This window comes from Rattus rattus, chromosome 10 (genome assembly GCF_011064425.1).
Source record: "Rattus rattus isolate New Zealand chromosome 10, Rrattus_CSIRO_v1, whole genome shotgun sequence".
Taxonomy (NCBI): Eukaryota; Metazoa; Chordata; class Mammalia; order Rodentia; family Muridae; genus Rattus; species Rattus rattus.
In genome coordinates, this window is record NC_046163.1 from 4,501,930 (window position 1) to 4,524,071 (window position 22,142).

The window sequence follows — 22,142 nt, forward strand, 5'->3', positions numbered from 1 at the left end:
GCAGCTAACCGTGGGAACCAGATCCAAGAAAACCCTGAAGTGGAGATACCAGTGTGATAGTCACCTATAGTACATGTGGCTGGAAAAAAGTCAGGACCAGAGAGGCCATGGGCTTAGATGGGATATTTCTTATTCAAGCAATGCCTGCTTGCCTGGGACAGATGGGTGTCCCCATGTTGCAGACAAGGCAGGAAGCAGAAACAAGCACCTTTCAAGCTCTTCTGTCTTCATTTTACTCAATGATCTAGAACAAAGATTATAACCTGAAGGCCCGAGAGGCACTCCAGTATATTTCCTTTGGTTCCATTGTGTCCTAAAAACATTAAAACAATATTTAACTGTTTAGAATTCCTACTTTTAAAACTTTAGATTCCTAGCTTTTGAAAAGCTGTTATATCTAACTAACATTACTAGACCTGTATTTTTATGTGGCAGTAATTTCCCATGACAACGTGTCTATCCACTGGATGCGACATAGCTTACCTTGGTCCCCAGCCTTCTCCATGTTGTCATCTATTGTCATGCTGGCCCTAGGTTTCCATATAGCCGAGAAGTAGTTCTATGGTTTCCTGAATCCATCAAAACAGGGAAACCAAAGATAAACCAAAGGAGTTTGTTTTAGCACATACTTTGTGAGTGTGAAGCCTTCATACATAGTTAGTGTTTGTTTAAAATGACTACAACTTTAGAGTCCATTTCATAGGCCCATCCTGGTTACGCCTTCATGATCAGCCTGGCCTTATAGGCATCTCGATTAGTGGCCCCGCCTAAAACCCTATTGGAAGGCCCTCACTGTCACCCATCCCACTGCAGAACTACAGAATCCTGACTCTTCAGTCTGCGTCCTCCCTAAACTGAGTCCTAACCCAGCATCCCATCTGCCCTTGAGATGAAATCCTCATAACTCATCGATGTGCTTATGCATAGCTTGGAAACACTGCTCACTACTCTGGCTAGACCGTTTCCTCAGGACCACAAGTCACTGCTTGTTCACATCACCATACCCATGTTTACCTGTGAGCCTTGTTTGTCCCCCAGGAACTAGGAGCATGACAAGAGCAGCCAACTGGAGCAGCTGGTAGGGACAGAGAAGACAGATAAACTGTTATCTTTCCCTGGATTTGCAGGGGAGAGAAACAAGAGAGTAAACATGGTGCAGTATAAGAAGAGACATTATTGGAAAACAGCACAGGAATGTTACTAATTCCAATTATTAATTTGTTTGTGGGTATATAATTTTTAAAATATTGTTTTACTGATCAACAGGTTGTTGTATTGAAAGGGTAAAGCACAGTCTCCATGGGAAGATGACAGCTTTTAAGTATGCAGCTGCCAACAGTTGCAGCCAGAGTTGGCAGCTGCTTCCTCATGGAGCCCTTACCTGGACCCACACTTTGGGAATGCACACGTTGATGTAGCTGATGCTTATTCTTGAATTGTACACATATTACATCGCAGAGAACCAAGCTAATGGTATCTATGGGTTGCCTCTTCATCTGCAGCTTAGTTGTTGACCTTAGCCCTAGGCTCATGTTGTGAAGACAGTGCTGGGTTAGAAGTGTGGGCCTCATCTGAATGCTCACCTTGGGGAAGTTCTGTCTCTAAGCTTACAAAATGGTCCTTATCATAGAATAGGATATTGTTTAGCCATAAAAAGGGATGAAGAATTGGTGCATGATACCATACAGGTGAATCTTGAAAATACCGTGTTGAGTCAATAAACTAGACACACACAAAACACTCAACATTGTTAGAGTCCATGTCCATTACATTTTCAAAACAGCCAAATCCATAGAAATAGAAAGTTGGTTCCTGGTAGGGCAGCCAGGGACTGAGAGGAGGGCTGGAAAGTAACTGTTTAGTGAATACCAGATTACGTTCAGGGATGATGACAGCGTGTGCAAATTAGAGATAAGGGTTTTACAACATTGTGAATATGCTAAGTGCCACCTAATCTATACTCTTATTTATTGTTATTCCTATTTGAATATAAAGTGATGGGTTTCATTATGACCTTTTCATATGTATGTATCATTTTACTTTGTTCTTCTTTGCCCCCCACTTCTTCTTACCAGTCCTCTTCCTCTTCCAAAGCCCTGTATCTGTTTGCATGGCACATATACTCCACTACCCTTCCTTTCGTCCCTTTCCTCCCTTTAGGCCTTCTCTTGTCTCTTCGTCCCTTTTGTTTGGCATGGCCTACACACACACACACACACACACACACACACACACACACACACACACACACACACACACACACACACACACACACACACACACACACACACACACACACACACACACACACACACACACACACACACATACACACACACACACACACACGCACATACACATACACACACACACACACACTCATATAAACACAAACACATACATACACACACGCGCACACACACACACACACACACACACACACACACACACACACACACACACGCACGCACACACACACACACACACACACACACACGCACACACACACACACACACACACACGTACACACAAGCAGAAAAGAAAGGTATATTGAGAATCTGTTGCACATCAGTCCAACCAACTGTGGAGCTTGATGTTCTCGTAGGACATAACAGTGGGAGCGGGGCTGCCCTGACTCTCTGGCTTGCTTTTGGGACCCTTTTCCTCCTACTGAGTTGCCTTGTCCAGTCTCAGTGTGAGGATATGTGCCTGGTCTTATTGTGGTTGTTATGCTGTGTTTAGTTGATGTCCCTGGAAAGCCTTTCTTGGGGGAAGTTGGAAGTTGGGGGTGGCTTGGTGAGAGGGAAGTTGGGAGGGAGAGACTAGAAAGAGGGAAAACTATAGTCAGGATGTAAATATGAGAGAAGAAAGAAAGGAAAGAGGAAAGAAGAAAAGAAGAGAAAAGAAAGAAAACAATGGACAATAAATGTTGGTAAAGATGTCAGGAAAGAGGAAACCTTATATGAGATTGGAAAAAGTGCAAACTAGTACAGACACTATGGAAATCAGAATGCAGGCACCACAAAATGCTAAAAATAGAACTACCACATGACTCAGCTAAAACATTCCTGGATATATTCCTGAAGGACTTGAAGTCAACATATATTTGTTTATGTTTATATGCAGATATACTTGCATTTCCATGTTTACTGTTGCACTATTCAAAGGAGCCAAGAGATTCAACTAGCCTAGCAGTAAGTCTGTCAGCAGATGAAGATAAACATAGTATTTTATTAAGGTATAAAGAAGAATGGAATTATAACATTGGCAGCAAAGTGGATAGGACCAAAGATCATTTAGGCCCACAGTGGAATTGGGCCCCAGCTCCCAAAAAAAAAAAGAACCAAAAAAAAAAAAAAAAAGAAGAATGGAATTATCTAAAAGATGGCAGCAAAGTGGATGAGGACCAAAGCATCATTTAGCAATCAAGAAACCACAGTGGAATGGTCACAGGCCCTGTCACCTCCCATCTACAGTCCTACATTTAGAAAACAGTCAGGCTTATCTGCTAAAGAGAGAAGCTGCCCACTTGTTGGGAAAACCAGCTCCCTGCATCAAGTCTGGGCAATCAAGAAAAATTCCCCCAGACAAATGGTGCTCACAGGCCCATGTCACTTTCCAGGGTCCATCTCTGATGTCCTACAGTGATTGTAGAAGGAACACAGGTACACATCATATGCTTCAGCAGAGAAGAAAGCCACTTGTTAGAGGAAAACCAGCTTTGTAACAGAAGTCTGGGTGAGGGACACACAAGAAATGAACTTCTCCCAGTCCAGACGAATGGTGGTAGAATCCCAAGACCCTAGTTTCTTTCCAGGGTCTGTCAGGATTGGACACTGAGAGCTTACTGCTAATGACCAGGGTCTGTCAGGATTGGACACTGAGAGCCTACTGCTGATGACCAGGGTCTGTCAGGATTGGACACTGAGAGCCTACTGCTGATGACCAGGGTCTGTCAGGATTGAACACTGAGAGCTTACTGCTAATGACCAGGGTCTGTCAGGATTGGACACTGAGAGCCTACTGCTGATGACCACAAGAAGGGCAAATGCCTCAGCAGTGTCCATAGCCCTTCAAGCTTTGCGAGGATGGACCCAAAGTCAGCCCAGGCTTCTGTGCCAGGACAGGCACTTAGTTAGGGCTTTCTTACAGTTTCAGAGGATTAGTCCACTGTCATCCTGGCAGCAGAGAAAATGGTGGCAGGCAGGCGTGCAGACATGGTACAGGTAGCTGAGATTTCTACATCCAGATCTGCAGGCAGCAGGAAGAGAGAGCCAGGGCCTGGCTTGAGCTTTTGAACCTCAGAGCCCATCTCCAGTGGGCTTCCTTCAACAAGGCCTTAGCTACGCCAACGAGGCCACACCTACTAATCCCTCTTAAGTAGTGCTATTCCCTGCTGACTTAAATATTCAAATATATGATCTTACGGGGCCATTCTTATTCAAATCACCATAGATAGGGACCCTTGGGGACTCATCAGGCGTGGTGATAGTTGCGTATTTGGGTCCTTGGCCAAGGTTGGGTGTGACTGGAGCAGCTACTGGCTGAGAATGGAGGGAGAAAATCTCTAAATAAATAAGCAATAATAAAATTAGCCTATGTCCAAGGGAACCCCAAACAGAATATAAACAAAATGCATAATTAATTCCTGGATGAAATAATAATACAAAGGGATATTAAGAAAATGTTAAATAATTATATTAGCTATTCTAGAAAGAATTCACTGTCCTGGTGGAGTGAAAAAATTAATCCGTTGACTGTATTTGTAGTAAGTAGAGAATTTGGAATAGAAAATGCCCAGTAACATGATTCTTTTGTATGCATGCATGGAAACACATGATGCACAGTTCCTGCATCCTGTGCTGGTTTCCCAAAGCAAGCTGAGGGCCCCATCTGTTCTGATAGTTTAGTGAATTGGTCTGTGGCAGCCATATCCAGTTCTGCAGCGTGTTATATGATCCGTTCTCAAAAAAGGGTAGCTCTGATGTGTAAGGTCAAAGGCAAGGGTGAAGATGAGACTCAAGGATTCAAATAGGGAACTGGAGAAGAGGTCAGACCTGCAAGGTCTTTCGTGTTTCCCTTCCTTGGCCCCCATTAGCAGTGGCCCTTCCCAGATGACTTTCCAGAAGGCCTGCGATACCCAGAAAGGCAGGTGGCAGTTTGTGGACTTACAACTTTCCTTCTGGCAATGCCTCTTATGTTTGTGTTTTCTGGGCATTCATGTGAGAGCTTTCCAATTTCCTCTCTCTCTCTCTCTTCTCTTCCAGCTTATCACAGTTCAGTGAAGAGAACATGATGGACCCCTACAACCTTGCCATCTGCTTCGGGCCCTCACTGATGTCAGTGCCAGAGGGCCACGACCAGGTGTCCTGTCAAGCCCACGTGAATGAACTGATCAAAACCATCATCATCCAACATGAGAACATTTTCCCAAACCCCAGGGAGCTGGAGGGTCCCATCTACAGCAGAGGAGGGAGCATGGAGGATTACTGGTAAGGCCCACGGAGGGGAGGAGAGACGAGCGTGCCTGATCATCACTGCTGTAGGGGCCAGATGGCCAAGCAAAACCCGAAGGAAAGCAGCCAGGTCCTCACCTCCACATACAGGTTCTGTAGATTGCTAGGGTCTGGCTGTCCTCCCATCTTGGACCCACCCACAGAATAAGTGCCACTTCACCCACCTCCCTTTTGAAATGAGTATTGTGTGACTAGGAACCATCTTGAAAATAAAGGCATTAATAGCAGTTTGCCAGAGAAGGAGAGTTTATAACGCAGTGTTTAGACCTACTGTTCATTAGGCAGTGGTGCCCAAGCTGTGTATCGTGAGGAAAAGAGAGCTGGATCCCAGGGAATCCTGTTCTTAGTTGGAAGAATCTGTATATGAGGCACACTGAGTTTATGGGGTGGCATGTTAGAATGATTTCAGATATTTGTAAAGAGAAAAGGTGTAAACTTATTAGGAGTGGATTACGCATAGTTCCACCCCCTGTAAAAATATGAGATTACGTAGACAAAGTTTTTCATGACCTAGCCTGAGCACATAAATTCTAAAAGGAACCTTCTTAAGTATATGTATTAGACTGCCTCTTTTAGAAAAAGGAATCATTTCCAAAAATTGGAATACTAGTTCCCTTTCAGATGAACCCCATACAATCCAGAAAGGTCAGTGCAAAGTATCCACCACCCCAGTGATGGGGATTCAACCCTGAGTACTGGCTTTCTAGGATCAGGCTCCATCCACCGCCCCACACAGATGCCCCAAGACCACTTCACAGTGCCATTCTTCACTGACTACAAGGGCAGCTGCCTTCTCACCCCTGCTGTCTCGTTCCCCCTCCCTTCTTCTCTAAATGGTTCTCAATAGAAACTGAAGGCACAAGCCAGCTCAAATCCTATTCCATCTAAATGAGCATCTGGAACCAATCCTTCCAGCCCCATTGCTGGTAGGAAAGGGCACGGTGCTTGCTTATGTAGTTAGCAGTCAGCTGGTCCATGGTTTCCCATGATCCTCTCAGAACCCAAGGAGTGAAGAAAATAACATTTGTCTGTAAACTCTTATGGCATCCTTGGATCTATTCTCTCCTGGACTGCAGATCCTTGGCCGGCATCTGAGCTTAGAGACAAAGCTTTCAGTGGCTGACAGATGGTTCATGGTGACTGAGCCTGTCGATCAGTTGATCACCTCGCCTGTGAGCTCCAAGGATCTATTTTCCTATACATTACTCCCCTTTGCATGAGTAGTTAGAAAGCTGTGGAATGGTCCTTCAGTTCCTACCTTTACCTGTAAAGTTAAATATCAACCACTACAGGTTATGGACCAGTAAAAGGGGAGGAGGTATAGTGGTCCCAGCTCCCTCATCCCCAGTCTCTATCCAGGAAACAGAGACCAAGGAGTGTGGTTTATTAGAACACACCCATGGAAACTCTTCTAGTTTTCTCCCAAGTGTTTTCCTCAGCCCTTAACCCATACGTTGTATACGTGATATTTATTAGTGGCCTTTGAAAACACCACACAGGTAATCTGGGAACATTTGTGCCACTGTCCTTGCCCTTAGGCCAGTGGCATCAAGGAGCAATTGTCATTGACCTAGCTCCTGACTTCCCTCTTTAGGAAGAAAGATATTATCACAGTGAGCTAAGGAAGTGAAAAGGTAAGCCCTCCCACCTCCCAAATCTAGGAGAGTAGCCAAGGAACCAGGACCATTAGGGTGGAGCACCAGCCTGCTTAGCCATTCCACAGATATGAAAAAGTACATTTTTCAGACTACCTACCAGTCTCCAGACTGGATTCTGGTTGCCTAGGACTGCTGTTGGGATCTTGGGGCCTCAGGTGTTGATAGTATTAGCCATGTTGTCAGGGCCAAGGGCGCAGGAGGGGAGAAGCACAGGATCTTAGGACTACATAGAACCTCAGAAAGTATCATTCCTTTACCATGGTACAAATTGGAAAGTGGGAAGTCCAGACCAACAGCACCAGGTCCTGTGAGATCAGAATGAAATGCAGATTCTCTTAACTCCAGACAGATTTTGTGACTCAGAAAAGCTTAGAGTGGGATAGACAATACATGCTTTTTAGCAAGCCCTCCAAGGCTCCCTGCAGTTTAAGAACTGATGCTTTGATGCCTTAATGGATGCATAGGAATGAACTTCACCCCTGGGACAGTCTTTAGGCCCAGAAAACAGTAAGGGATTATTCCCACTGTTTTATTTTTTCTTTTTCTTTCTTTCTTTTTTTTTTTTTTAACAAAGAAGAATCCCTATTGATGTCTACCAGAGTATTCTCTGGAACTTAAGAACCTTCCTTGGGACCGACTTGTTGCCTAGTCTTTAAAGGGCTTCTTAGACGGGAGGGGCTTGTGTACTGGGCAGGGAGAGGCAGGCTGTATGTGGGGTGTTTATAGGTCTGCCTGCCTGGAAGGGTGTGCTTGATGGTTCCTACTGACAGAGGAGAAAACTTCAGACAGGGTCAGAAGGTTGTTTCTGCTCTTCAAGAATGGCCATCTCCTCCCTGAGCCAGAAGATAAGAGAAGAAACACGTCCACAGTAACTTGTAGCCATCCTCAGTTCTGCCCTGGATGACTTAAGAAAAGATACATGTGTTAAGGACTAGGCTGAGCTTCATCCCCTGGCCTCCAGTAAAATCCACTGCCCAGAGATCCTTTCCTTTGCTCTTGTTCCACTCATGCTCCACTCACTTCCTGCTTCTCATCAGTGCCGAGGCCAGTGAGTCACGAGGCACCTAGGGGCATCGAGTGAAAGGAAGAAGGAAAGATGTCACACTTACTGAGCACCCTCTTGCCACAGCCTTCACTAAATTACACCACTGATCCTCACACACCTCTGTATCTATTTTAAAAGTAACAGCAAAAGTAGCTATCAAACATCAGAGCTGGTTTTTAGATCCAATTGTCCCTGCTACAAAAACCAGAGCATTCCTTCTGCCATGCTCCCTCCTAAAAACCAGGAATGAATTCATGAAGAGAATTGACCTCTGAGTAGTTGAGTTGTGTTTTCTAAAGAGTTTATTTGTAACTCCAAAGCCTACCCTTTCTCTCAAGGCAGTTCAAGTCCCAAGTACTGACAAGTGGTTGGGGGAACAGAAGCTAAACTAGAGAGTCACAGAGATCTTTTATCCTTAGCAGTTGATGGCTGCGTTCTTAGAGTCTAGCAAGCAATTGATTTGATATAACAAAGGGGAGGAAAACTTTAGGAGCAAACAGTGATGTCCCTGTCATCACTCTTCTGTTTCAGTGACAGCACTCATGGAGAGACTATCTCTGTCGAAGACTCCACCCAGGACGTTACAGCGGAACACCACACAAGTGACGATGGTATGCTAGGGGCTGCCTGCCGGTCAGTAAAGCAGGCATGATGCTATATACTGTGCATTTGACCAACTCTGCTGCCAGTGGGCCCTAAGGGGAAGAAAGGAGTTTCTTGTCTCTCCCTTCCTTGGAGGGCATTCTCAAGTAAGAAATTAAACCAGAGGTGAATAATCCACCTTTTGTAGTCCTTAGCTTCCTTGCCCCACCTCTTAGCTCCCTATCTAACCTGATCCAGTAGATATCGGCCCCTAATGCTGCCAGGTTACTGGAAACCAAAGCAAAGCTCATTTGAAAAACATCAGGCCTGGGGAATAAAGACTGTGGGTGCCAAGAACTCAACAGAAGCCAAGTGAGGGGGGTGGGAATGAGGACACAGAAACCACACGCTTGCATGCCTGCCAACTGGAAAATGTGACCCCTTCCAAAGTACAGACGTGTGTGCGCTGAACAGCGTGTGAGTGTGCATCCCGGGGCGGAATGCTCGGCTGTCCCCCTCGGAGCCCTCTAGAGTGCTCGTGATTTATTAGAGTCTGTCCAGCCAGCACATTCTCCTGGCTTCCAACAGCTCCACACCTCTGTTTCTGGATCACTTGGTCTCTGGAAGTCTCAGCAATTGACAAGGGGCCTCAGAATTTTATGGGCAGAAAAAGAAAATGGCACAGTCTACAGAGCCTTGCCTGCACCCTGCCTTGCTAGGAATCCTGCATCTAGAGCCAGCTTTTGAAAGAGGGAGAGATAGGACTCCTTGTTAGATTCTGGTGTGAGAAGAATCCAGATGATCTCTATGAGAGAAATAGGTGTAACAAGAGAATTCAGTATTGGTTAGGGCTGCCTTGTTCTCACACTGTTAGAGGTTTATCTCTAGTGAGATCGGTGGGTCAGCTGAGAAAAAGGAGGTCACAGAGCCAAGTGCTGTACTTGAGGCTGTAGCGAACGGAGACGGTTCTGCTGTGGAATCTTCAGCCAGCCCACTTAGCAGCAGACTTGCCGCCCAGGGCTTTATGGGCATGGGCTTGGTTTTAATCAGCCTTCCTCCCTGCTGTGGTATTTACAATCTAATTGTTCTATGTTTTGGAGAGCCTTCTACTTACTATCCAATCTCTCCTGCAGCTTAGAATGGATAAATGATGACAGCAGTGACTGTCACATACATGTCACATGCATGTACACGTAGCAATGGATGTGCACATACCACAGTGCCAGGCACTGTTCTAAGTATTTTTCACAGTTGTAATTGACTCCTCATAACAACTTCATGGAAAAGGGGGCTAATCCTATCATCTTCATTGTATTCATAAGAAAAGCCCACACAGGATAAAAATGCATTGCACTTACAAGCCCTTTTTAACCTCACAAGTTATTTTCATATGCATTTTCCATACACTGGTTTTAAACCACTTTATATATTTTACATTCTACTGAGAGGACTGAATAACAAACAGAAATTACCTAAAATATGGTACAATTTGAGTGTTAGGTTGCTGATAAATTTACTATATAACCAGAAAGATGCTCAAAAGTATAGTATGTTAGACTGGGTATAGAGGTCAATAGTGGAGTGTGTGTATTTGGATGTCCACAGATGAAGCCCTGAGTTCAATTCACAGTACTGCCTAAAAAAAATAAAAAACAAAGAGTGGCATGTTGGATGGTTGACAGTCAGCATAAACTGCTATGGGATCACCAAGAAGTTATCAGGGGAAGCAGCGTCCCTGTGTTACTTAGGCAGAGGAGAGGAGTTGAGCAGAGAAGACAATGCCAGGCTCTCAGAGCTCTCTGGATCCTGTGTGGCTTAATTTTCCACTGCGTTATCCTCCCACCACTGTTAGCAGTCTTTTCACCCAGTTCCCTGAGTCTGTAGATCCCAGAAACATGTGCTTTCTTCTTTCCCACCCTTCCCAGAGTGTGAGCCCATTGAAGCCATTGCCAAGTTTGACTACGTAGGCCGGACAGCCCGAGAACTGTCTTTCAAGAAGGGAGCATCCCTGCTGCTTTACCAGCGAGCCTCTGACGACTGGTGGGAAGGCCGGCACAATGGTATAGACGGACTCATCCCCCATCAGTACATCGTAGTCCAAGACACGTAAGTGGCACCTTTGAGGGGGTCCCTGCTACACTGTAGGAGGGAGACTAATTCCCAAAAGGTTCTTAGGCTTAATGCTCCATGGAGAACACCCTGCCCCTGCAACTCAGTGGAGAATTGTTTTAATCTCCCACTTTCTCTTCTCCCTTTAAATTCCACTTGATCCATTTGTTTTAGAAACATGCCAGCCAGCATTTATATGTATGCTTAATGAGTGATAGCATGGACCTTTTAATTTGACCCTGCGTTATTTCCTTTCTGGGAAGATTAGGTTGAGAAAACACTTCACATCTCATAATTAGGGTTATTATTGCTGTAATGAAACAGTATGACCAATGCAAGTTGGGGAGGAAAGGGTTAAGCTCGTTTTATGCTTTGATCACTGAAGGAAGTCAGGACAGGAACTCAAACAGGACAGGAGCCCAGAGGCAGGACTGATGCAGAGGCCACAGATTACTGATTACTAGCTTGTTCATCAAGGCTTGCTCAGCCTTCTTTCTTATAGAACCCAGGACCACCAGCCCATGGATAGCACCACCCACAATGGACTGGGCCCTTTCCACCCCCACCCCCACCCCCCCCATCAATCAGTAATTAAGAAAATGTCATACAGGTGGATCTTATGGAAGCATTGTCTCAGTTGTGATTCTATCCTTCCAGATAATCTAGCTTCTGTCAAGTTGACGACTGGCCAGCATAGCCTTACTCTGTAACTTAGGCTGCTTGAGCTCACTCTGTATAACTTATATCAGTCTTCTTGCCTTAGCCTCCCCCCAGCTAAGATTATAGGACGAGCCAATAGACTTGGCTTCTCTTTGTAAACCTCTGTGGACACCCCAATGTGCTGAGCCATTAATAGTATTTCCACCTGCAAATGAAAATTGACAGGTACTTTTCAGGACAAATCTTTTTAGAAAGATTTTTAGAAAGAAAAAGAAGCCTTGTAAAAGAAGCAAAGTAGGGCAAGGAGGGACAAGGATGTCGGAGAACATGGGAAATCAGAGTTGGCTCTAGGGGTCCTACTGGATAGCCTGTCTGTTGGTTCCCATCCTTTGGAGCAATGTCTCCTAGGCAGAAAGCAGCAAACCTTGTGGCCTACACATCCCTGCCTCCCTTTGCCCTACCCCAGCCCCACACCTCTCTAGGATACAGCATTGTCACTGGTTTTAGTCCTTCCCTTACTATTATCTTTTTAAAGGTTGATATCCTGAGTCTGCACCCTCCCAGCCTCTCCCGGGCTTGTTCTGCGGGGAAATCCTCCCTGTGTTGATAACATCGCAAACCTGGTGGCGGTCTGTGCATGGACAGGACTCTCCCAAATTTAGCATTATGACTTCACTACGGGATCGAGAGAAGATGAACTGTGGGAGAAAAGGGGCTCTCCTTTTCATCAGTAGCCAGAGGGGCCAGGAGAACAATGGAGAGACCTGGGACCATCTTGAATGCTCAGAGAGAGGCTACATGTGTCCACACCATGCCTCATCGATGGCATCTCCCTCCAGAGCCACTTCAGAGCTGCCTGTCCTTACCAGCAGTGCTCAGAAGCTCAGCAGATAAACCACAACCTGGACCTCACCTCCTTCTCCAGGAGGTGGTCCCCTCGTGGCCACCCCACGAAAGCAACATGGGCCCAAAGGCAGATACTTTGAATCTAGGTGTCCCCTAGCCAAGCTTTTCTGAGTTGCTGAGAGTCAAATAGAACTCAGCGAACTATTTATTTATTTAAGTGACCCCCCCCAAGGCCCTCAGGTCCCCTTGCCTCTGCTTACAAAGCTAGCCCCAGATGGGGGTTGCTGCTGCCTCCACACTGTGTGGGGTTATGTATGTGTATGTCCAGGGGGGCCATCTTGCTGATTTAACACTGCTTTTTGTGTTGTTTTCCCTTCTCCCTGCCTGCCTGTCCCTTCTGCCCCAGCGAGGACGGTGTCGTGGAGAGGTCCAGCCCCAAGTCTGAGATTGAGGTCATGTCTGAGCCACCTGAAGAAAAGGTGACAGCCAGAACGGGGGCCAGCTGTCCCAGTGGGGGTCATGTAGCTGATATTTATCTTGCAAACATCAACAAGTAAGCGCTGCTTTTCATTTTCTGCTCCCCCTAAATGATTCACTCAGCCTCACCCCTGGCCTAACCCCACTCCGCTCTGTGCTATACGCAGGGCTCCCAGCTCCCCCAGCCTAACAGTCTTCATGTGTTGTTTGCTGCTGCAAAGTGTATGGCCAGGCCGAGGAGAGGAGGCTTATGAGGGTCTGAGGGCAGGCCCCAGCCTCCAACTGTCTGTTACCATCCTGTGGTACTCTGTGTGTTCCACAGTGTCTGTCTGCCCAGACTTCCTGGCAGTCTTAGCCAAACCTTCATCAAAGCTTTGGTCACCTTTGCAACTTGATTTTGTGCTATTTCTTCTAATTCTTATCAGTGCCTTCACTTTTCCAATTCTTATTCAAATAGTATTTGATAACATCTTGGACCCTTGTGTGTCTGAAGAGTCAGAGTCTCGTTTGTCTTCCACCAAGCTAATGTCCCCGTGTGGGCTCACTTAGATGACATGTGTCTGTTTCTCCCTATCCTGCATTCATGGCCATGGAAAAGAGAAGAGCACTGAGCCCAAGGGAAGCTTTGTCCTGAGCTCCTGACTCATCCTGTGATTTCCCTTCGCTCCCTTTCACACTAGCAGAAATCACTTTTCGTCTTTCCCTGTTGCTTTAGCACTGTGTGCTATACTTCCCTAGCAGTCCCTCTGCAGACCCCCACCCCCTGTCCAGCAGGCTTACTCTCACCCCAGCTTTCACTGTGGCCATTAGCAGTATTCTGAGGTTCTAACTCCATCACACCTGCTGGCTATCTAGAGGGATTCCTCGTTCGCCCGCCCATGAGCTGCCGCCTCCCCAAGAGGCACTCAGGCTATTGGAGAACTAATCTCATCTCAAGGGGCCAGACACCAAGTCCTACAGACCTCTTTCCGCCAGACCCTGAACTGTGGCCCAGTGCCAAGAGGATGACAAGCCCCGGGGCACTCCTGGTGAACGTCGATTGGAGATGACGTACAGTTTGTATTCCTCCTGACTTTGGAGGGGTTAAATGATTTGCACTTTGATACCCTGTTAACCATAGCTTTTGGACACTGAGACTGGAAGGAGAATAAAAGATGCTTATTGTTTTTAAACTGCATGAGGTTGCCAGATCTCTTGGCTTTTTTCCACCCAGACAATAGAGGGGGTTGGGGGAGAAGGTTCTTTCCTATCTCTTTACTCTCAGGTTCATCTAGCTTATTCAGCTGACTTACCCAGTACAGTCCTAATTCAGACCACTAAACGAGCTGAGGATTTTATACTTCCCTCCAGTCTGCTAGGAGACCAAGGTAATAAGATGTAGCTGCCAGCTCACCACATTTCTTTGAATATTTATAAGTCTCTGTTAATTATGAACCTACAATCACAAGGTCATAAGCCTGTTAAGCCAGAAACCAAGGCTGGATATTGGAGGGGAAGTTAGGTATTTATTTATGCATGATTATTTTTGTTGTTACGGTGTTGAGGACAGAACTGAACAAGTCACATATTCAGACGGAGCACTCTACTGCCAAGCTACTAGCTTCATCCCTGGGCTTAAGTCTATGTCAGCGTATATTCGATACCATTTACCACAAAGGAACTATAGAGAAAAGAAGCTGAAAATGGTCAAAAGGTAAACATCTGGTAGAAGGTTGAGGCGGTTCCCATGAACTGCTTGCTTGTGGTATCAAGGTTCTTCTGATGAATTTCCTGGGAGCAGACCATAACCAAACCATGTCAACATGATCTAATCAACCTTTCCCAGGCACCAGCCAATCAGTGCATGAGTGACAGACAGCCCCAGTATGCCTGGCCCTTAGGATCGAGTCTGCCGTTCTGCCTTCCTGACTACCTCTACAATAGTCCTCCCATGCAACATCAGTTTCCTGATTGCCTTAGAGAACTCTCTCCTCCTGGACCCTCTCACCTGGTTAACTCCTCCTCACCCTCCAAGACTCAGTCTAGGCATTACTTACTTGGGGAAGCCTTCCTGACACCCTAAGTTCCTTGAGGCTGAAAACACAATGTTCTCATTCTGCATTCTGAAATGACTTGAGTTGTTGGTGCTCAGTGCTATGCCTGGTTCCTCCTTCAGGCTAAGCTTATAACCAGCATCTCTGTCTTCCTCATCTTCATGGCCCTCATAGAGCCTGGGATGACACACTACCACAGCCTCCTAAATCTGCCTTCTCAGCAGTTCTGACTTGTGAGTCAGCCATCCTTGAATGGAAAAAGGAAATCAGCCGAGTTCTTAGGGTGTGGCATTTCAATTTAATTCCACATCCTATATTAACCATCTGCGTTGTGCCAAGCACCAATGCTAGTTATTCAGAGCTCACAATCTGGCAAGGCAACAGACCATATGGAAGGCACTGAAACACAGTCCTGTGCAAGCACTGAGGGAATATGGGAGGGCGGGAATCTCTCCAGTCTGCCGTCGGAACCACTAGTGTCTGGAAATTTTGACAGAGGAGGGCTTATTTCAGCAGGGCCTTCCTAGACTGAAGAGCATCCCTTTTCCTTGTTGAAAATGGCTGATTTACCCGGAAAGATAAAGCAGATCTCAACCGTAAGCAGGGCAAGAACTTACTTAAGGTTCAGAGGTGGCTCCCAATCTTCAGAGTCCTTACCATCCAGAGTCCCCAGCTCAGCTCATCTTCCTCAGAGCTACCCAGCTGCTATCTGAACTAGCAGCTTGATGACAACCTAGATGAGGTCCTTTAAAATCCAGTTCAAAAAATGAAATTATTCAGCGTTGGGCAATATTCATATGACTAGGATCCTATCATTTGAGAGCCTTTTGCAATATGAAATAAATTGGGCCAGTGATGGGTGACATATGAGTTGCATAAATGCCCTTTCCACCCTAGGAGCTGGCACACAGTGAGCCCTCTGTCTGTGCCAAAAAGCAGTTCCTTAAAAAATCTTTTCCATGTCTATGAATAGGAAACAGCCTCTTGCTAGAGCCCAGATGATGACAGGCTCGCTATAGACAGTTGAGCAAACCGATTTGGAAACATTAACCAGCAGTTCTCCCCTCCTTGGTGATGGTGAGACTTTCTAACCTGGGGCCTTGGGTTTCTGTTCAGGCAGGCAATGGAGTGGGTCTTTTCATGAATCTTTCTCCCACTAGAAACTTTCTCTTAAACAGGCATTTTTTTTCTGACAGCATCTTACATGTTTAGAACTCAAAGCTCACAGCCACCAAGTAAGTATGCATCTGCTCTACCCAGGTTGGAGGGTTGGAAGGGAACAGATCCATAGAGAAAACAGGAGAAAGAAAAACTGAAGAGTTAGAGTATTCTATTTGACTCTTTTTAGAAGTCCCAGGTGCCAGCCTCTGCCCCTCTGTCACAATCCTAGCTCCCTTGGAGCCAGGGCTCCCTGATCAGATGCCATTTCTGTTTGTTGAAGGCAAAGGAAGCGTCCAGAATCTGGGAGCATCAGAAAAGCATTTCGGAGTGACAGCCATGGGCTGGGCAGTTCTCTGACTGACTCCTCCTCCCCGGGGGTGGGGGCTAGCTGCCGTCCATCCTCCCAGCCCATCATGAGCCAGAATCTCCCCAAGGAAGGGCCAGATAAGTGTTCCATCAGTGGCCATGGCAGCCTCAACTCTATCAGCCGCCACTCATCCTTGAAGAACCGGATGGACAGTCCACAGATCCGAAAGACTGCCACAGCAGGAAGGTCAAAAAGCTTCAATAACCATCGGCCCATGGACCCCGAAGTCATTGCACAGGTAACAGGACTCTGAACAATTAAGCGATAATTACACTGGTCATTTCCCCTCAGCAGCCCCGGCTAATCCACAGACATTCTGTGCATTTTATAGAGAGCACTGCAAGTATCATACAGTGAACCTGCCAAGACAGTTTACTGAGCAGTCTGCCTAGTCCTCCCTCCCGTCAAGAACCTGAAAGAACAATTAATAGAATTTACCTTCTTATTCATGTGCTGGCTGTTTGCAGACTTTTAACTTTTAAAACTAGCGGTTACAAGTATTTTGATAAAAGTCCATTAGTCTTACTAAGGTAAGGTCTGGGGTGACAGCTCAGTGGATAAGAATACTTGTTGTGGAAGCAAGATGAACTAAATTCAAATCCACAGCACTCACATGAAAGCCAAGCGTGGCCATGTATGCCTGTAACCTCGGTGCTGGGGATTAGGAGCAGGCAGCCAGCTTAGCCAAACAACCAGCTTCCAATCCAGTGAGAGACTCTGTCTCAAGATAGGGTACACACACACACACACACACACACACACACACACACACACGATAAAAACATAATAGTAGACGTTAGTGAAGCTGAGACTCAAATATAGTCCAAGTCACATTTATATATTTCTCCCTGTCACCCCACTTCCTGAAGCTGATCTCAGTGCTTGTGGGTAGATAATTAATCCACCATCTGACTCTGTCATAAAGACCCCAAAGCAGCCGTGTTGTTTGAAGCTCAGGTACTCAAAGGGCCTCCAGCCCAAGGGTCCAGGCAACACTACAGATGAGCTCCCAGACTGCAGGACTTTCCTTCTCATCTGCACTACACTGATGACTCTGTGTTTTCCATGAAATATTAGAAGCCCAACCTGACCTCTAAACATCCAACTACTGGGGCCACTCCAAGCAGTTCTCTCAGACGTCTCTCCCAGCTATATAATTTTCACTAGAACAGGTAGGAACTGAGGGCTCAGTTTTGTCCTTTTCCTCACCTCATCCTCTGGGGTGAATGGGAAGGACAGTAAAGGCCCTGTATGGTTCTGTTGGCTGCATTGTTGCTCTGCTTAAAGAGGTATGCCTGGTGAGGCCAGAGTTAAACCCTGGGCCTGTGATGTCTTGCTTTGCTAGCCTTCTCTTCTGTTCAATCTCCTGACAACAGTCTGCCTTGCACCATGGGAATCTTCCTTGATCCTCTTTTGGCCAGCCATTAATCAAAGTGTTAGAAACTACAAACATACTAGCTGCATAACAGGACAGCACCAGGAGATAAGACTTCTTCCAGAGCATCCTAAAAGATTTGGGAAGTCTTAGCTCAGTGATGCAAGCTCAGAATGCTTGCCTAGCATGCATAGGCTCCTAGGTTGCATCCTGGGGTTGCAGGAAGAAAAAAAAAGAGAGGAACTAATTAATGCCGTAGTGATTAGTGAAAATGAGTCCCTATCATCCAGAGTAAACATAGATCGGGCCATGGAACCAAAAGCCCTGAGTGGGAAATCTGAGGCTGACTTGAAACCTAGAATGTTTGAAAGTATTCTTGATCCCAAAGAGGAGTCCTGTGGTGGCTTTGGGGCGCAATATTAAACACAAGTTTGCAAGGAGGGTATGGAAGCTGGGTGCTTACATACAGTGGTTCTGTGATCTGCCTTGAGCCCCTGCTAGGACTGCTTTTTTCCTCACGTCTGCAGTGTCCACTGATTTGCAGATGCTAACTTACCCGTTGGCCACTCTGGGTTCTCTTTCATGGTGCTGGGTAGAAGGAACTGGTTTCAAAGTACACACTTGGATGAGCTGGGAAATTGAAGCATTGTTCCGATCAATCTTCAAGGACTTGGCGTTTGTGGAGGAAGGAAGGAATAACGTCCTTAACCATTGACCTTGATGTCAAGAAAATAAAGATCATACTTGATCTCTACCACTTTGTAAAATTTGTCCACTATGTATACTTTCAGCAGACACCGAAATACAGGGAATTATATAACGAATCCGCATGTAGTCATTGACCTTTCCTTTCTCCATTTAACTGTATATAATTTTATCCAGAAGTGTTTCAGCACCTGTCACCAAAACCAAGGACTCGAGTTGAAAGGACTCAGCTCCCCTTTCCTTTTTAATAATTTCTCTTAGTTGTTAAACTTAATGCATTTAATTATTTATTTTGATCATGTCCTCCACTACTCCCTACCTCCAGCTCCTCCTAGTGCCTCCCACTCCGATTCCTTCCCAAACTCGTGTCTTCCTTTTGTTATTGCTACTAACACCTGCCCCCAACTCCAACATACGTGGATGGATACTTCCCGTATGTATTGGAAGTCTAATACTCTCCATATATGCATAAGTCTAGGGCCCCTCTCTGGGGCACGGTCAACCTACCAGGAGCCCCTTCCCAAAACCAAGTGACCCCTCCTCAGCAGCCGTCAGCTGCCGGAGCTCCTCCGTGGGCTTGTGGCAGCTTCTGCTGGCGTGTGACCGGCTTGATGGCTTGATCTTGTGGCAGGTAACCACAGCAGGCATGAGTTGGTGTGGGCAACGGCCTTGTCATATCCAAAAGTCACCAGTTACTCTTTCTAGATTCCTCAGGAAGACAATCTCTCTATACTCTTTCTCCATTTTCTTGACACTCATGGGTCCCAGGACTTTAGCCAAGTGAAATAAGGCATTTATAGCTGGTTTCAGGGCTTGGTCTATTTGAGTGAAATAGGATCTCTGGGAACATCTGTCTTGGTTTGTCTTACTTCTTCCTTTTTCCTGTTTTGCAGGATATTGAAGCAACAATGAACTCTGCCCTGAATGAGCTTCAAGAGCTAGAGCGGCAGAGCAGTGCTAAGCACACACCTGATGTGGTTCTGGACACCTTGGAACCCCTCAAGACCTCCCCAGTGGTAGCCCCCACATCCGAGCCCTCCAGCCCCCTGCACACCCAGCTCCTCAAGGACCCTGAGCCTGCCTTCCAGCGCAGCGCCAGTACTGCTGGGGACATTGCCTGCGCCTTCCGGCCTGTCAAGTCTGTCAAGATGGCTGCTCCAGTCAAACCACCAGCCACACGGCCCAAGCCGACTGTCTTCCCCAAAACAAATGCCACTAGCCCTGGTGTCAACTCATCTGCTTCCCCACAGTCCACTGACAAGTCCTGTACTGTCTAAGGGGTATAACGTAATTATTCTAGACAAGGAGACTGGCCGTTTTTAAAATCTTCCTATTTAACTAGCTTGGGGACTCGGTTGAAAATTAGGGTCTAAGTTGTTCTTACAGGAATTAGCCTTCCCATTACCCAGACCTTGAGAATGAAGCCCTTGTTACTGCTTTTCCCTTTCTGGTCCTTCCCTCTGCTCTTTGCTTCCCTCTGTTGTTATAATCCAACCAGCTCCAGTGCATACTCTGCTTAGGTTAGCCAGTGGCAGGCTCTCCTTTATCAGGTTGCTGTGATGCCTGCCAAAACAAGACACGGACATGGGCCTGTCCTCTGTCCCTTCAGACCGTAGAGGACACCGCGACCGGATGTTCGGCTGCAGCCAGTCAGCTCTCAGTGGCATCTTGTTTTTCAGTACTGACTTAAAAACTCATATATAGCCCAGTTTTCATTTTATATAAATATGTGTGTGTGTGTGTGTGTGTGTGTGTGTGTGTGTGTGTGTGTGTGTGTGTGTGCGTGCACATGCTCACCCATACACACACACAGGTTTCTCTGGTCTCTGGTGTAGCCTCTCTGGTCGCCTCTCTTTGTTGTGGTGGCAGTTCACACAGAAGCCACCAGGAGTCTCTGTTCTCATCACAAACTTTGTTCTGTTTGGAACAGAGAAACCTGGCCTTTGAAATCTCCCTGTCGTAAAAATTCAGCAGAATGGGACAGCCCTATGATCTGATGTGCAGGGGGATCCTGTCTTCTTCCTCTTGCTGTGAGTTAGTCACTGGTTGTTCCCATTTGCTCTGCTCCGTTCTGTAGAAGTGCATCCCAGTCTTATTACAGAGCTTTTGAAGTGTTTCTGAACATAGAGACTTTTCTTCTGTTCCTGTCTTTGTCTCTGACACAATTTTCCATGTAAGATGTTTTCCAATATAAGACAGTTCTATAGCTAGTTCCTTTTAGAGTTAAAAGGTCTTAATTAAAGTTTTATTGTGTTTATAACAGGTTTGAAAAGGGTAGGAAATGGGTCTTCCTCCCACCATTTTTGGCATTTAAAACTTTTAAAATTCACCATTCCATTAAAAAGAAAATTAAGTTGCTCTCTTCTAATCCAAAAATCTGCCCAGATTAAAACTATTTCAAGTTCACCTCTTGGCTTAGTTTTTTTTTTTTTTTTTAATCAAACTCTTTCTGGATGAATAAGGGCTTGAAAAGCCCTTGACAAATTCTTAAAGTACTGCCTCTTGAAACTGTTTTGTCTATCCAAACAAGGATGACTAAGGGAACTTTGACCCCCACAAACTCGAAATTGCTTAAATCTTTAAAAAGGGAAAAATTGAATGTCTCCCATTGGGTCCTGCCTTTGGCCTTTTTCAGATGTGCTACCATTGAATGCTCTCCCAGCCTACAAGCCTGGTGCTTGGAACACCTACTCCTCTTACCCTGTGCTAAATCATACTTTGGGATCCTGTGTTTCAACAGCGCCTTGCAGCTCAGGCTCATTCTTCCTCTCTGTTTCCTGGTGTGAGTGCTATGCTTTGACCATATTGTTTTCTATAGTTCAAGAGAAATGGGTTTGCCATTCGGGTTGGAAAACCTGAGTGTTCTTAGATTTGAGCTAGAAATGATCCTGCTGGACCACTTGCGAAGCTGGTAGTTGGATCTGTAGAAAGTGGTGGATGTCTCTCTCTGGGTGAAGGGATGGGGAGCCTAAAGGGGTCACTAAGGAGAAGAGTAACTTGCAGCACCAGGAGACGGCTCCCGGAGCTAGAGAAGAGCGCCCGAGCACTCCATGAATAGCGTGAGTCTGACTGCGTGGGGCACCCGTGTCCTTTGGATGTTGGTTCTTAGTGTTCTTTTCACTGACCTGGGCTTGTGCTGCTCCTGAGCCAGTAGGGGCTCCAGACCCGAGGATCAGTTTCCTTGCTGAACATGAAGCTCCACCCTTTACTTTGTACATTCCTCCTCATCCGAGTGATCAGTTTCCAGCCTGCCCTTTACCTCTCTCTCCAGGACACCACCTTCTAAGAAGGAAAAAGCAGAGGTTCTTGAAGACCATACTTTGGGCCTGCTCTGTTTTTCTCTCTTAACCCTGTACATTATTTGTGTTCTTCACCCCTTCGGTCCATGTCCATCTGCTGATTTGCATAATGAACTGGACAGTGTCCAAGTGGTTCCCTACTAACCCCAGCTCTGGGAGCCTAGCTGTCTTCCTTATCTCTGGTGCTTCTGACGCCTGTGAGATGGTCCTGTTAAAAGGAATAGGAACCAAAAAGAGGAGAGTCCTCCTCAGCAGAGCTCACTTCAACTGGAATTGAGGTTGCACACTGTGATTTCACAACCAAAAGC

At 46.1% G+C, this 22,142-nt stretch overlaps 1 protein-coding gene across 1 annotated transcript in view; it reads left to right on the forward strand.

Annotated features, from left to right (window-relative positions):
• The window catches only part of Srgap2 (SLIT-ROBO Rho GTPase activating protein 2), a 220,975-nt gene extending 200,938 nt beyond the window's left edge, over nucleotides 1–20,037 (forward strand). Inside the window, exons 18-23 of the mRNA XM_032914707.1 lie at nucleotides 5,269–5,493; nucleotides 8,752–8,831; nucleotides 10,728–10,908; nucleotides 12,824–12,970; nucleotides 16,369–16,693; nucleotides 19,429–20,037. Of these exons, the coding sequence (XP_032770598.1) occupies nucleotides 5,269–5,493; nucleotides 8,752–8,831; nucleotides 10,728–10,908; nucleotides 12,824–12,970; nucleotides 16,369–16,693; nucleotides 19,429–19,812 (1,342 nt within the window). The 3' untranslated portion in view covers nucleotides 19,813–20,037. The remainder of the gene's footprint in view (nucleotides 1–5,268; nucleotides 5,494–8,751; nucleotides 8,832–10,727; nucleotides 10,909–12,823; nucleotides 12,971–16,368; nucleotides 16,694–19,428) is intronic.
• Nucleotides 20,038–22,142: the final 2,105 nt, after the last annotated feature.